At 28.6% G+C, this 15,351-nt stretch overlaps 1 protein-coding gene across 5 annotated transcripts; it reads right to left on the reverse strand.

Moving 5' to 3' along the window:
• Positions 1-1,876: 1,876 nt before the first annotated feature.
• On the reverse strand, positions 1,877-8,344 carry LOC107642271 (inactive poly [ADP-ribose] polymerase RCD1). Of its 5 annotated transcripts, XR_015883453.1 has the most exons (9): positions 7,935-8,344; positions 7,451-7,520; positions 4,316-5,565; positions 3,925-4,166; positions 3,672-3,827; positions 3,502-3,605; positions 2,598-2,741; positions 2,413-2,508; positions 1,877-2,268 (listed from the first exon to the last, which is right to left on the reverse strand). XR_015883453.1 is itself a non-coding variant. In XM_016345567.3 (8 exons), exons 3-8 carry the CDS (start codon positions 5,416-5,418, stop codon positions 2,242-2,244), a joined length of 1,716 nt encoding a protein of 571 aa, XP_016201053.1. In that variant the 5' UTR covers positions 5,419-5,565; positions 7,451-7,520; positions 7,935-8,344; the 3' UTR covers positions 1,877-2,241. The 5 variants fall into 5 exon arrangements, 2 of the variants coding, with proteins under 2 accessions (XP_016201053.1, XP_020978368.1); XR_002362233.2 differs by having other exon boundaries at positions 3,502-3,827; XR_015883454.1 differs by lacking the exon at positions 7,451-7,520 and having other exon boundaries at positions 7,935-8,279.
• Positions 8,345-15,351: the final 7,007 nt, after the last annotated feature.

Consider the following 15,351-nt stretch of genomic DNA (forward strand, 5'->3'; position numbering starts at 1 on the left):
AAAATAACTGAATATTATGTATAGTAAAAAATTGATATTATTGAAAGATAAAATTAAAATTTATTTCTATGTATCATTTTTGTCCCAAACGTTTTCGTCTTATTTAAGTCCCTAACGTTTCAAAATCGTCTCAATATTGTCCCACCGTCAATTTTGTTAACAGATCCCTAACTATAGGACAACATTGAGTCAGTTTTGAAACGTTAGGGACTTAAATAGGACGATTGAAACGTTAGGGACAACTTTGGGACTTACCCTAAACGTTAGAGATAAAAACGATACTTTACTCTATTTAAAAACACTACAAAAATATTCAACTGTAAAAAAAAAATCTTTATTAACAAAATTCATTGAAGTGGCAATGAAAATGCTAATTATTCTGTTATATTCCTTTTTCTTCTTTCCTTGCTCTCCCTCCTCAAACTTTCTCAAAGTAGCTACAACAGCACCATCATATCTTTCACTCGTTTTTTAAACCCTAAATCAACCTTAGATCCTAAGCAACTATAGGCATGCAACGGCAACATCGTCCCCTCCACTTCCTCCCTGAACCCTAAACTTTATAATATGAATTAGGAACAAGTTTAAATTTCAGTTCTGACCCGTAATTAGGCATGTAAATAAGTGGTCAACCAAAAAAAAATAGCTGCTTTTAATTTTTTTTCAATTGAAAAAATAAATTATAATGTCTACACCTTTTAATATTTTCTCTCATATTTTTTCTTGATCTCACTTATAAAATATACGATAAAAAATAATTTATCCTCTCAAATAAAACAAAAAATTGAGAAGACCTATTCCCTATCAAAAATTTATATTCTGAATTGTGTTTGACCAAACTTGTTAGAAAATAAGTCTAACCATTATTCTAGAATCCTAAATTTGTTAAAACAACCCAAATTTACAAATCAACTTAATTGACCTGTCAAATCTAAATCTATTAAAATATAAATTAATAAATAAATTATTATTTTATAATTAAAAGTTTATTGTATTTTTCAAAATTTATTATACTCTATTATAAACATTTTAAAAGTTTATTATAAAAAAATGACATTATTAGATTTGACAGCATTTTTTAATTTAAAAAATAAAATAAATAAAATTTTACAATGTAAAAATATAAAATTAATTTTAATATTTTTAAAGTATTACAGAATTATATAACAACCGTAACCATCATAATAAATTTCCAAAAAACTATTTGTATCATGCTTCTACACAAATAAAAATTTCAGTTTGATTAATATAAAAAAAATTTTAATTTTCATACAAGGTATAAAATAATATATTACCATATCAAAAATAAATACTTTTCAAATTCACTACTAAAAAATAAAAAAAAATAAAAACATAAATTCAATTAAATAATTATACTTTATTAATGCATCAAAATTAAACTAGAATATAAATCGTAGCAACTTGCACGTATTTACTCTAGATAAGAAATAAGTATAATCACAACAGCTAGTTCGAATATATAAATCTAGGTAAGCTTTTGATTATCTACTACTACATCAAACAAAAGTATTTAAATTTATCAACTATTATTTTTAAAAACAATCTTATGAATATGAATATCTCACTAAATAATAACGTAAAAAAAAAAAAAATTAATACTATTATTGTATAGCACTTGAACTCGTAAAATGAAAACATAATAAAAGCTTACGATCTGAGGTATTCTCGCTGAGTTCTGAATTACGACATGCCATAAGCCTGAAGCCTCAAACTACAAAATATAAACAGTATACCACTAAACGCCTAATTGGCAATTTGGCAACCTTGGGATCCAACAAAAAATTGCAAGGGTGAAAAGTGCAGACACCCCATAAAAAATCTACATAAAATACTGCTTCAATTCAACAACCAACAGTAGAAGTAAAACTCATTTTCAACTGCGAAAAGACACAAATATGTATAGAGCATTCCAAAGCAGAGTACTAATTACGAAACCCCCCTAATACAAGCAAAATTATTAGGCTCGACAGTGCATCTGATCACAGATGGCTCAAATCATCTAGAACAAAGTTCCAATGGCTCTTAACCAAAAAAAATAAAGTTCCAACTGCTAGTGCATTCCGGGTTCAAATTCGAGGATGAGAACGAAAAGCACTAAATAAAATCTAATAGCTACCGATATTCACAAGTTTTGCTTGTCCATGTTATAGCGACAAATCAAGTACAAGGATCGTCACCTCCTTAGAAAAAAACGATTTCAGCCTCCTTCGTTGTTTGGCCCTAGTTCACACGTAGCTTTGATGGCATCTGCAAGCAGCCAATTTTAATATTTAACAGGAGCATGAGACCATGCACAACATACCACATTAGGTCAAAATAAGAATCTTGACATGGTAGCCACCCACTCTTGTCAGCGAGTAATGCAGTTAGGAGAAATAAAATTATATGTACCTTGCATTGAAGATCTGTTATTGTGGTCCTCAAGAGAGTATCCCCAACTATCAACCTCAAGTTCTTGACAAACTCATTGCGGGTTATCTTCTTTGACTGGTGATAACAGAATACCAATGTATAATATGTTAAGAGATATTCCATCAAGGAAGACACAGGCATCTATTTAGTGTAACTATACATACCCTGAATTGTTGATATTGCATATTGATAGCTTCCATATCTTTGGGAGGAACCTTATTTGTGATAGCAGCAAAAAGCATAGGGAAAGGCATCCATGGGGATTTAGGAGCTTTTGGCGCACTAGCAATGACACTTGCAGCTTTCTCCTGATGCATAGCACATTCCGGAATTGGTTATAAGATTTAAAATCAGTCAATAAAGTGTAAATATTCAATTGTAAAATTGACACATGGAAAGAAAAATGATCAGAAGTGAACTTGTTCCATGTAATATAGAGAGATACCAATGAGATACCCCATAATTGTTTAAGGATCCCCTAATCAAGAAAATATGCAACATCCAAAATAGAATTTTATAAATGGCCGTTTGAACTTTCAAGTATTAAAACATACATTAATAGAGAAAATCAATCGTAACATCACCAGAGGCAGATTGTCATATTATGTACAAAATGGATATGCAAATTAAAAGGTAGAAGCAAATTCAATAAACCAGTGCCTACTACATCAAATCTTATTGCAGTGACTATTCACAGTACTTAAAGCATCGTACTTTTAGAGTTGAATATATCCTATGACTCGCGAACTACTTATACTAGACAAATCTCATGAAGCTTTCAGTTCCACAATATTCATATACTTAGTCCACTAGGCATTGACAGTCATCATCTACTTTCAGCCAGCAAACACTAAGCTAACAACAGCTTTGTTTCAGTTACAAAATATACACCGCATAATTTTTCTCTAGATCAGGAGATAAATTAAAAGAAAGAAAAACATATTTGAAAAGATAAAAATGAGCACAAAAAGCATACATTGGTAAATTTTAAAACAACTGATAAAAAAATAAATACTCTGCCTTCAACTTGCAAACTTGGATGTGATACTCAAATACTATGCAACTTACAGTATCTATTGTAGAAGAATCACAAGTTAACAAGCCCTGAGGACCATGATCAGCTTTATTAATCCCAGCAACATTACTTTTACTATCAACTCCACAAAGATGGCCTGTAGAAAGTATAACGTATTGGTGGTCAAGGAGAAAAAGAATTCCAAAGTGAATAGCAGTCATACAGGGATTAGCAGCAGAAACACATGGCTATGTCACTGAACCAGATTTGCAGTGATGTAACATCTGCTGAATGTGAGAGTCCCCCAACCACAAGGAGATATCAACAATCAATGGATGAAACCTAACTTCTCCATCAACTAGGTTGCCTCTGATAAACTCTAAGTACAAACTTTTCATTAAAAAGTACAAGTTCTTTTATCATTAACAAAACAGAAATCAACTGTAGATTAAAAAAAAAAAAGAAAAATGTATCACCTTCAACATCAGAAGAAACCTTGAAACTAACAACGAATTCTGGATAGATGTGGGTGTTCATGTTCATACTCCATATTACATAGTAACTCGGACTTTGAACGTCATCTACCCCATTATCATAGTCATTACTACTGGGATGAAACTGTCTACTGCCAGGATGGACAAGCTCCATGTTCCCCATTATTACACGACACAAGACCAAGTGCCGAACCCCATTTTCGTCAACATCACAATAACTTGCACTGTAAATAAGCCAAACTTGAATCCTTTTCGAACCATTACAACATGATAATCTAGAATTTGTGTATCAAATAATAACATACAAAGAGAAAAATAAACAAAATACATGATATAGACTTTATGTTTTAAGTAATTAATAATAGAACTCAACCTGGCATAAGGGCAGGTTGCAGCTGCAAGATGAACACCAATGCCATATGTGCATTTAGATGCAGATAGTACAGTGTGACCAACCCCATACTTCATGATGGCAGATAGTTCTCCTTTGGAAGAAGCAAGCCATGCATATCGAACATTAGCATCCCCACGACAGCTTTTAGTAATCTCAGCTTGCTTCTGGAATAGCTCCAATCGTGGTTGCATCAACGGAATGGAACAACGAGAAATTTCAACTATGTCAGTACTTCCAAAACTACTCATTCCATTGAGGAACATAATCTGTACAGTATCCACATCTAACTTTCCATATAAAAATTCACTATAAGCATTGAAACCAGTATTTTTATTTTTCTTAGTGGCTTCACCACCATTTCCACAGTCCATTTTGTTATTGCTATCTTCAACTCCTACATCATATTGACTGCAGGCTTGTTTAGCATCCACCTCAATATGCTGAACTAGAGCATTGGTTTCCCCACTGCATTCCCTCAACTTGGATTCATCCCCACCATTTATTTCAATTTCTAAATGTAATTTTATTTCATTTGAGTCATGACCTTTTCCAACCTCTGGTCGGCAGAAATGATAAGGTTCAGTAAAAGCAGCATAGATTTCAGGGAAAAAGCAGCACCCTTTCTCATCAATCCAAGCAATAGGCTGCTGCAAACCAGTCTTCAAATCCATCCGGTACATGTGCAAAAAATCTAGAACAAGATGATGACCATTTAACTCTACCTCCACAGCCTCCTTCTTCACTTGAAGGTCTTTCTTAACAATGTCAACAACATCCTTGGGGAAGTCTAGCCATTCACCATTCTGATAGAACATCAAACGTTCTGGCCTTCCACTCCTTTTGTAGTTTAAATAATACCTAACTAATGACTGTCCAATATGGATCCCAGAGTTTGTTGTCTTGCTTTTATGTCTGCCCAATCTCATTCGTTTGCCAACCCTGTTTGTTGGTAACCCAAATGATGGACACTGAGGAAACACTGATCGTGAACCTCCATTCAGATATGCAACATACTGGGCAGCTCGCTTTCGCTTCAGATTGAGCACAACCCTATCCAATGCCTTTGCGGTTTTGGATTCCATTTCTAACGACTAAATCAATATCTATACACACTTTTAAATATAAAAGTTTAGTTGCAGCAGTCAAAATGAACTGTAGATCTTCAGCAGTTTTAAACAAACTGTGGCAGTGATAGTGAAGACCATGACATCAAGAATAGTTGGCAGATCCTGGATGTTTAAAACTTCTGAGAATGTTGAAGTGATATATATAATAATTTGTTCATTATAAACCATAAATTAGACATAGTAAATAATGAGAAAATATTAAATGAAAGAATTCCAAGACAACTAATCCACCAAACTTCTGTCAAGTCAATTGTTGCAAAAGCACTGCCTCCCACAAAATAACAAATAGAAAAATAAAACCAACTATGAAATCAGCAAAACATAGCAAATAAGCAATCATCATTGCTCAAAGGACAACAGTAGAGGTAGATGGACAGAAAGCTTTTAAGATAAGTTACATAAATGAAATAATGAAGAAGATAATGCCAATTTATTCCAGGCCATATTGATTCAATCTATATTAAAGATACCTCAATTACTCAATGACACTTGATCTTCATGAGACCAATAACCACAAACACCTCAAGACAATAGGGGTGAAAAGAAATATGAATTCCAATTCAGAATCCCTTAGAGAAAATATCAGAATATTGATCATGTACCTTGACAATAAGAAAAGGCTTCTAGATAATTCCCCATCCCACAGTTCAATACATTCCCTCAGTTGTTACAGTTTTCTATGTTCTTTCAAAGATCATTAGAAAAAACATCGAAGTTTTTGCATGGTCATCTAAACAGAGAATGATATTTATTTTAACCTGCATTATTTTAAAGTTCTAAACATCACCTAAAGATCGCTAAATGCCAAAAAATAAATAAATAAATGCAAAACCAATGGATAATACATATTGGGACTCCACCAACATACTAAGTCCACACCAGTCATCCATACCCAAGGTAATGTTGAAATAAGGAGCTCATAGAAAGATCATAAGTTCATTTGATGAATTCAAAAATTGAAAGCAGAGCATGTAGATGTTGATCTGGCAGAACACACTTTGACAGATCTAGAAATTTCCAGGTTGCAGAGCATGGACTTGTCATCTTTGACTGAGACAAACTGAACAAATCAATTTTCCTAGAATTTCTTCAACTAGAGTTAATACTTTTGGACCCAATTATTAGCTTAGATTTTAAGAATCAACTAAATAGCAATAGAAGTAGAAAGTATGAATACACCAAATAATACTTAAGAAATTTCGGCAGATGCAGATAAACCATCATTGAATCCCTCATCATCTGTCCAACAATAATAACAATAACCCTAGTATATAGGGCATGGATGATGACCGGATCATCAAGGAAAATAAAATAAAATAGAAAATTTCAAGCTCATAAAATGTACCAACATTTCCTTCCAACTCCAACACACCACCTTTCTGACAAATAAAACTCTTATTCCAATTCCACCTATGTGATCAAAACCTATGATGGACCCGTCTTTCTGTTCAGCTCTACCCCCTGTGTGTGCATAAGTTAAGATCTGATTGATTTCAGTTTATTTCCTTTTTCATTTTTAGTGTTCCCTGATTTCAGGATTTTGTAAATAAGAGGTGAGGATTCATTGAAAACAATAAATCATGCTTTCACTTTTTTTTTCAGTTTTTATTTGACAAAACCCTAAAAGCAAAAATTAATAGGAATGGAAATTGGAAATAAAAACATAAACCAATAACCCCTAGGTTATTCAGGAAAAAAGCATGTTTCAACCTTGCCCATATACACTACAATGTAAGGCAAGCTTTCAAAAATTGTAGCCTCAAGACATCATGTAAGTATTCACATGCAAAGCAAGGCTATGTAGCATAGTGCATAAACAACTAAGCTTGTACTAGTGCCTGGAACTAAAGAGCAAAGCATAGAAGGCAAATGATAATTTAAATAAATTAATTCATTAAAAAGAAACCTTCAAAAAAAAAATCACAAACCAGTCAAAATTAAGACTAATTTAAAAAACAAGTAATCAAATATAAGAATTTAATCATACCCATCACCGAATTTAGAGTTCATACTGCACATTCTTTTCTCTGAAACAGCCCTGCTCCTTACCATGGAATCTAGTAATAAAATTTCAAATTAAAATCAGGAGTTGGGGAAAACATTTATTTTTACAAAAACAGCAAAGCAATAGACTAAATAAGTAAATAACCAACTCAACGAATCAACTCATAATTTTTAACAAAATAAATAAATAAAATTACTGCACATCAATAATTCATTATCACTTCTAGCAGCTAAATCAGCTCAAAAATTAATGGAAAAACCACAGAATTGAATCATACAGCCCGAACCACCAAATCCAACCCCGATCTATTAGAATCCAAACCAAAGCGAAAAGTCAAACATTCAACCCGCCGAAGAAAACATATTTTATTGTTTGAAGAAAAAAGCTGCAAATCATAACAACAATTGATTGAAATTCCGGGCATAGAAAACAAAAATTGAGGAATTAACAGAAGATTGAAAGCTACCTGCGCACAAAATAATCAACACACACAAAACACAACAGCCCTACCACTTTGTTTCAGCTCTCTCTTTTCTTTTTTCTAATTTTTTTTTTTTTATAACTTCTCTGAGTGCAAAACTTTTGATAGGTTTAGGGAAAGAAAAAAGAAAAAAATAGAAAAAGAAAAAAACCCTAGAAAGAGGCGGCGGAGGTGAGGGTGGAAGACGAGGAGGAAAGAGAGTGGTTTATTAACAAAAAAATCGTAATCATAAAGTCGGTGGGTTTAGGTGGCGACTTCTCAGGACATATTCCCATTTCCCACTTTGTTTTTTTTTTTTTTTTTTTTTCCCTCTTCTCCAAGTAACCCTGTGGCTAAGATTCTCTGTGGACTGTGGCATTTTCCTAACGTTGCTCGCACGCCACCTAACCTTCCAAGAATTATTGTTTTTATCTTTTAACCTTTTCACATTTTTATTTTTAGGGTAAAGTATACTTTTTGTCCCTGAAGTTTGACAAAAGTTTCAAAAATACCCCTAAGTTTTATTTTGTTTCAATTTTGTTTTAAAAGTTTTCGATTTGCATCAAATATACCCCTGACATCTAATTTTTCAAAAAATTTAAGATTAATTCAACAACAATATTATAAAAACAACCCTCGACACAAGCAAATCAAGCATAATTTTCATGTATTATTATTAGATTCGTCTTAAATTTTTTGAAAATTTAGCCGTTGAGGGTATATTTGATGCAAATCGAAATCTTTTGGGACAAAATTGAAACAAAATAAAACTTAAGGGTATTTTTGAAACTTTTGCCAAACTTTGGGGATAAAAAATATACTTTACCCTTATTTTTAATATTAGGTTAACAATTGTGTTTTTTTAAATTGTGATCTACTATGGTATTTTTTTAAAATATGGGATAATTTAATTTATGAAGTATAAATTGAACCGTCTGATTTTTGTACTCAGATCGTCCGATTTGTGTTTAAAATATTAAAAAATTTTGGAGTACACCAATCAAACGGTCCGATTTGTGTACTCCAAATTTTTTTAATTTTTTAAACACAAATTAATGGATCCGATTTATGTACCCCAAATTTTTTAAATTTTTTAAACACAATCCGATTTGTGTATTTTCCATAATTTTAAAAAACACCAAAAATTATCATGTTAAGATATAAGACTCGTCTTACTTTCATATCCAAATTTTTTAACCTTAACCTTTTTATTAAAAAATAAATATTGTACTTTGGAATTTTAATTTAAATAAATATAAAGTTATAATTTTCGTTTTTATTAATTATCTTGCTTTGCTTCCAAATTTACTAGTTATAACTCAAATGACATAATCTTTCTATACTCACTTAAAGGTTACGAGTTCAAATCTTACTCGTATTAATTTTATTTTTATTTTTTGATTTGATCAAATTTTATTCAAACAATTGTAATTTATATGGTAGTAATATAAATTTATTTTTTAAAATTAATTTGATACAATTATCCAAATTCGTAATACATATATTTAAAGAATATTCTAAATTTTTTCATGTATTTATAATTATATATAAATGCAAATACATGTATAGAGTATAAAAAAATCAAATTAATAAAATTCAATCGGTTTATTTTGGATCGAATAATTTTATGAATGAACTTGAGCTATTAGAAGTTTAGAACAGATTAAATATGAGTTAGATGGGTTCGAAAAATCGAATATCCAATTGAAAATTAAATGTAAAAGAAAATTGGAAGAAATTGTAAATCTATAATAATAGGGGAAAAAAAAAACTGATAAATTACAAAGCAACAATAGAGCATAGACCAAAATTAAGTGTTGCTCCTTTTTATTTTTGGTCAACCAAATGTTGTTCATTTCTTGTTCTGGTCAAAGGTATTTTGGGCCATTCATGGGCTAGTCATTTTTAGTTGCCCGTGAAAGTCTTTGTTGTAGACTTGAGTATGGGTAATGCAATATTTTTCTTTTTCTAATTACGAGAAAAAATAATAACATGAATTTTTTAATTGGTAATCCAGTAAAGGATCTGACCCAAGCTTCAGTTTTTGTGTTAACTGGTTTTATTTTGGTTTTGTGTCAATTTTTTGTGATAACGTTGGTCTACGTGTTTGGATTTCATCAAATTGCAACATTTTTTTATTCAGGTTTAGGAGGAGTTTAGCGTTGTATATCTATCTATCTATATCTATCTATTGTTATTATTATTGTATAATGGTAATGGAAAGAATTTTGTACACTTTTTTTTTTTTGAAATATATTTTTATATATATCCCTAAAAAATATTTTAATTAATTTTTAAAATTTAAACTCAAGACTTGTTAAATAAAATATAAAATACTCGCTTTTTTTAGTTATTGGCACATATATTATTATTGAAAAGGTTTGTGTATACATTTGCTCTTTGGTTGTAAAATAACCTTTATCATTTCTGTATTAACTAATCTCATATTGTTGCCAATGAGTTATAGCTCAAATGGTATAGACGTATAGTCTCCCCATACTCAATTAAGAAGTTGCGAGTTCGAGTCTCCTATCTTTGGTAAAAAAAAAAAAAAAATCTCATATTGTTGCTTGCTTAGCTTGTTGAAGTGGTGACCTCATGCATGTGTAGGCACATAAAAGATAAAACAGTGCAGCTATAAAGTATAGCCCATCCCCTGATCCTACTTTCCTCATTTATCACATCCTAAATCCTATTCCTATGCCAACTCAGAGAAGAGAAGAAGGGAGGGGCCAAACCCAATTGAATTGGCACGTCTCTTTTCAGTACGGAAAAAGCCTATTTCCCCGCTCACACAAATTCCAAACATTTTTTATTTTATTTCATTTACATTTCATATGCCTATGTATTTTAGGCTAATTTTTTTATTAAAAAAAATATGAGTTTTTGTTAAAAATGATATTTTTTTGTATAATTATATGTGAGTGGATTTTGTAGGTAGAAATTAATACAAGGTATGTGTTGCAATATTCAGAATACTTGTTCCACACATGTCATCATTTTGGCAACACGCTACGTGTCATCATCATAGCAATACGTAAGATGTGTGTTCGGACACTTTTTTTATGTTTTCACAATACTGTAATACACTATAAATATTAATATTTAATCAAAACGTGATCTTTATCTCTATATAAAAAATAATTTCTGTGTATTTTAAATATTTTCTATTTTCATTATTTTGTCTTTTAGATATTAGATATTGTGTACGATAAAAAAAATGAAAACATGTACTTTCACTAGACTATGTTACAGTTTACATTCTCAACCTTTATAATTTTGTCACGTGTATAATGCGTTCATATTGGTTCAATTTGATTTACAACAGATTTAATGTTTGAATTTCATTATAAACAAATAATAATTTCAAGTAAAATTTGTCATGCATTGGTGATGTGCCATGTAATAGTTCACTAGTGATATCAACAAAAGGTTAATAAAAAATTACTTTGACTAATATTTATGTCTTTTATAGATATTCTCACAACTACTTTAATCTTCGAGTAAAATTTATTTTTGCTATCACTATTTATTCCGTGTTATACTTTGAATTTTAGTATTTTCCCTCGTTCGAATTACATGAGTAAATAAAATTGAGAGAACTTATATAAATCCATCATTATTCGCTCTAATCATTTTATCCTATAATTATAAGAAACTCAGGATTTTATGTCAGCAGTTTAGCATTTTATAATCCAAAAATATTATATCTATATAAGAAATAAATTATTAAATTAATTATTATATATTTATGTATAAAATTATATATTATTTAAGTCTTTTTAATCTATATTTATATTTTAATACATATTTTTTAATTTTTATGTACAAAATTGTTTATAATGACAATTTTATTTTCTCTCGCTAATTTTCCTTTTAACATGACGGGCAACTAAGTAATATTAGAAGGGTTAATAATTAAATTAGTCTTTGAAAGATAAAATATTTTTTAAATTTATTTTTAAAAGATTTTTTCAATCAAATTGGTCCTTCAAAGATTACGAAATAATCATATATATCCTTCAATTATTTCACTAACAAATTTTGTCAACGATTGATGATATGAAATGTTAACTGATAGCACACATGACACATAATATGTTCAATTAGACGTTGACTAAATATGTTTACGAAAATCTATCAATTTAGTCACTATGTCATATTAAGAATAAGATTTTTGTAATTGAAAAAAACGACTAAATTAATAAATTTTTATAAACATATTTAGTCAATATCCAGTTAGACAGATCAAGTATTATATATGTTATCAATTAACATTTTACAACATCAATGTTTGAAGAAAATTGTTAATAGAGTGACTGGAGGAGGACAAATATGATTAATTCGCAATCTTTAAAGAACTAATTTAATTGAAAAAATATTTCAGGTTAAATTTGAATAATGTCTTATCTTTCGACTAATTTGACTATTAACCCAATATTAGAATAAAAAAACATATTTATATATAAATTATAGGTGAGTTCTATGGTGCCTTTGTTATAGTACTTAAATTGTCTAACTTACTTTTTAAAATAAAAAATAAAATATTTAAAATAAAAAAAAATTATATAAAATTTATTAAATATTATTTATTTATTTTTTTTAGTAACTTAGGTACAATATATGATAATATGATAGACACATAGCATTCACCTAAATTATAATAATTTTCTCTGTCAGTAGTGATACACAAACTTCGTACTTAGACGTGGAGTTGTTAATTAAAAAAGTATTATAATCTATATTTGATTCTTTTACTTTGATCTACCCGCCGTAACCTTTGGGAGATCGATGGGGTAAGAGACAGTGTATTGACCATTGGAACCTAAAACGGACCTTTTTCCTTTTTTTTTTTTTAAACAAAAAAAAAAAAACTCGTTTTCTATTTACATATTATGTTATATACTCACAATGCAAAAATTATTTGAGACCTATCATTATTGTCCTTTTTCAAGTTTTTCTCTTCATGCTATAATCTTATCTAAGTTAAATTCAAACAAAAAATTATTTTTCTTTTGGATTATGTTATTTGAACAACGAATAAAAAGTTAATTTTCCATTTAAACAATAAATTTACAGGACGTATGTAGAAATAATTTTTGAATTATTCAATTTCAACCCTTTTTTATGTTTAAATTATTTTTTAAAATTATTTACTTATTTCCTTACTTTTTCTCCAAAACTCTCTCCTTTATTTATATTTTATGGGGTGAATTTGTAGAAGGATATCTATCTGTCACGGTAAATTTTAAAAAGTTAAAATTAACAGTATTTGTATAATTTTCTATAGTATTTGAGAATACTCTAGATGATTTCGGAACGTTCTAAAATGTTCTAGAAGGTCCTGAAATATCCTAGAAGGTTCTAGAAGACTCTAGAAAGTCAGAGTATTATAGAAGAGTGTGGATATATATAGAAGTATGAAGAGTAGTTTGCAATAATCTAAAAATATTTAGAAAGTTGTAGCATGATAGATATTTGTAATGAAGGTTTTTGATAATTAATCTGGACCGTTGATTAGATTTAATTCTAACCATCAATTAAGGAGGTAGATGACTATAAATAAGAGGTAAGAGTTAGTGTGAGTGGGTCACTTGTAACAAACACTTGAGTAATAAAGTGTTTTTTCACCAAAACTTCACTAAAAATAATCAAGTTTCAACAAATTATAATCAACAAGTTATAATCTGATTATTATTAAATAAGTATATAACATTATAGTAATTTTTATAATAATTTTTTTTTAATTTTATTTTTATATTAAAACAATTTTTTTTATTTTAATAACTAACTAATTAGTTTATATTTGTTATATTATTATAAATTATATGTATTAATTAAAAAATAATATTAATAAATATCATATAACTATAAAAAATAATTATATTATAATTAATAAAAATATTTGATCTTTTTTATTTATACATATTTAATTATATTTATATTAATAATTATGAATAATAAAAAATATAATTAATTTAAATACAAATAAATATAAAATTAAAATAATATATAAAAAAATTATTATATATTTTTTATATAATTAATAATTCAGCATTTTTTTTTTGAAACAACTTTTTAAAACTCTACTTTATCAATTGAAGTTTGTAGCTAGGGTCAACAACCACTACAATAAATAACTTTTGTACTGGAATCTAGATCTAATGTTTTCTTAAAAGACTTTTTACATTACGACAAGAAGTTATTTCATATTACTAGTACCATTTTTATGTGTATCACAAACATAACTAGCTCCACATTAATTACATTTAGTTTTAAGATATTGTGGATTACAAGTTGTATCTTTAGTAAATTACAAGTGATCTAATGTCTAATACTTGGTGTCATCAGCGATAATATTAACTTCAAACAACACGTCTCTTCCCTTTAGTAACCTTTAACAATATTTCTGATGTTTTTAAGAACACTAAAAATAACGCAGTTGATGATCCTACACTAATATATTCATTTAGAGGAGCATCACCATAACTTATGCTAATTTCACTTTTTGTTTTATCAATAGATGGAAACAAAGGTGCAATCGACTTCACGTGAAGTTGATACCTGAGAGTCGTTAAATAATTTGACCGATTTGACTAAATTTTCATCTAACAGCTCTCAAATATCAACTTCACATGAAGTCAATTTCACCTGAATTTTTACTTTATCAATATTGTCATTTGTACGATTTATCAAATTGCATAAATAAAAAAAAAACAAAAAACACTAAACCAAAATTAAAATTCGAATTAAAACAACACAAATTTAGATTAGAACAATATCAAAATCTAAAATAGCATAAACTAAAACATCAAACTACAAATTAAAATTGAATAATTAAAGAACGGCAATAAAAAATTAGAGAATAAATTAATAATCGCAACAAACATCAAGAATAAAAAACATCAACCAAGAATTAAAAAAATAAGAAAAGTGCAGAAAATATCTCAACCAAAAGTAAAGAACAAATTAAAAATCATAAATCAAAATAAAAAATCAAAATCAACAACCTTAAATCAAAATAAAAAATCAAAACCAAGATAAAAAAGATCAAAATCAACAATCTTAGACCTGAATAAAAAAATAGAACCAGAACAAAAAACATAATAAAAATCAGAATCAACACTATTTCGATTCACTCTTTGCATTTATTAAAAAAATAAAAAGTGCTTCCGTTTATGATATTAGGGTTACTTTTAAAATTAAGAATTGTTTAAAAAATATGTATAATAAAATAAATATATCCTAATTTAATTTTACGGACATAAAAAATAAGGTTGAATCATTTGTAACACTAAACAAATACATTTTTTATTATTTATATATAATATTTTTAAGAATATAATTTTTAAAAATATATTTCTTAATCTGAAAACAAATGCCCACCTAGTATCTATAAACACAAAAATATATGAACATTATT

Source organism: Arachis ipaensis, chromosome B5, assembly GCF_059453495.1.
Source record: "Arachis ipaensis isolate K30076 ecotype BB chromosome B5, ASM5945349v1, whole genome shotgun sequence".
Lineage (NCBI taxonomy): Eukaryota > Viridiplantae > Streptophyta > Magnoliopsida > Fabales > Fabaceae > Arachis > Arachis ipaensis.

Bases quoted from the DNA above. Each gene is read 5' to 3' on its own strand.
- LOC107642271 (XM_016345567.3), bottom strand. From the start codon at position 5,418: ATGGAATCCAAAACCGCAAAGGCATTGGATAGGGTTGTGCTCAATCTG. The intron at 3,606-3,924 runs GTGATACATTTT...TACTTTCTACAG, and splicing joins GGTTTCTTCTGATGTTGAAG to GCCATCTTTGTGGAGTTGAT. The intron at 2,742-3,501 runs GTAAGTTGCATA...GCTATGCATCAG, and splicing joins ATTCTTCTACAATAGATACT to GAGAAAGCTGCAAGTGTCAT.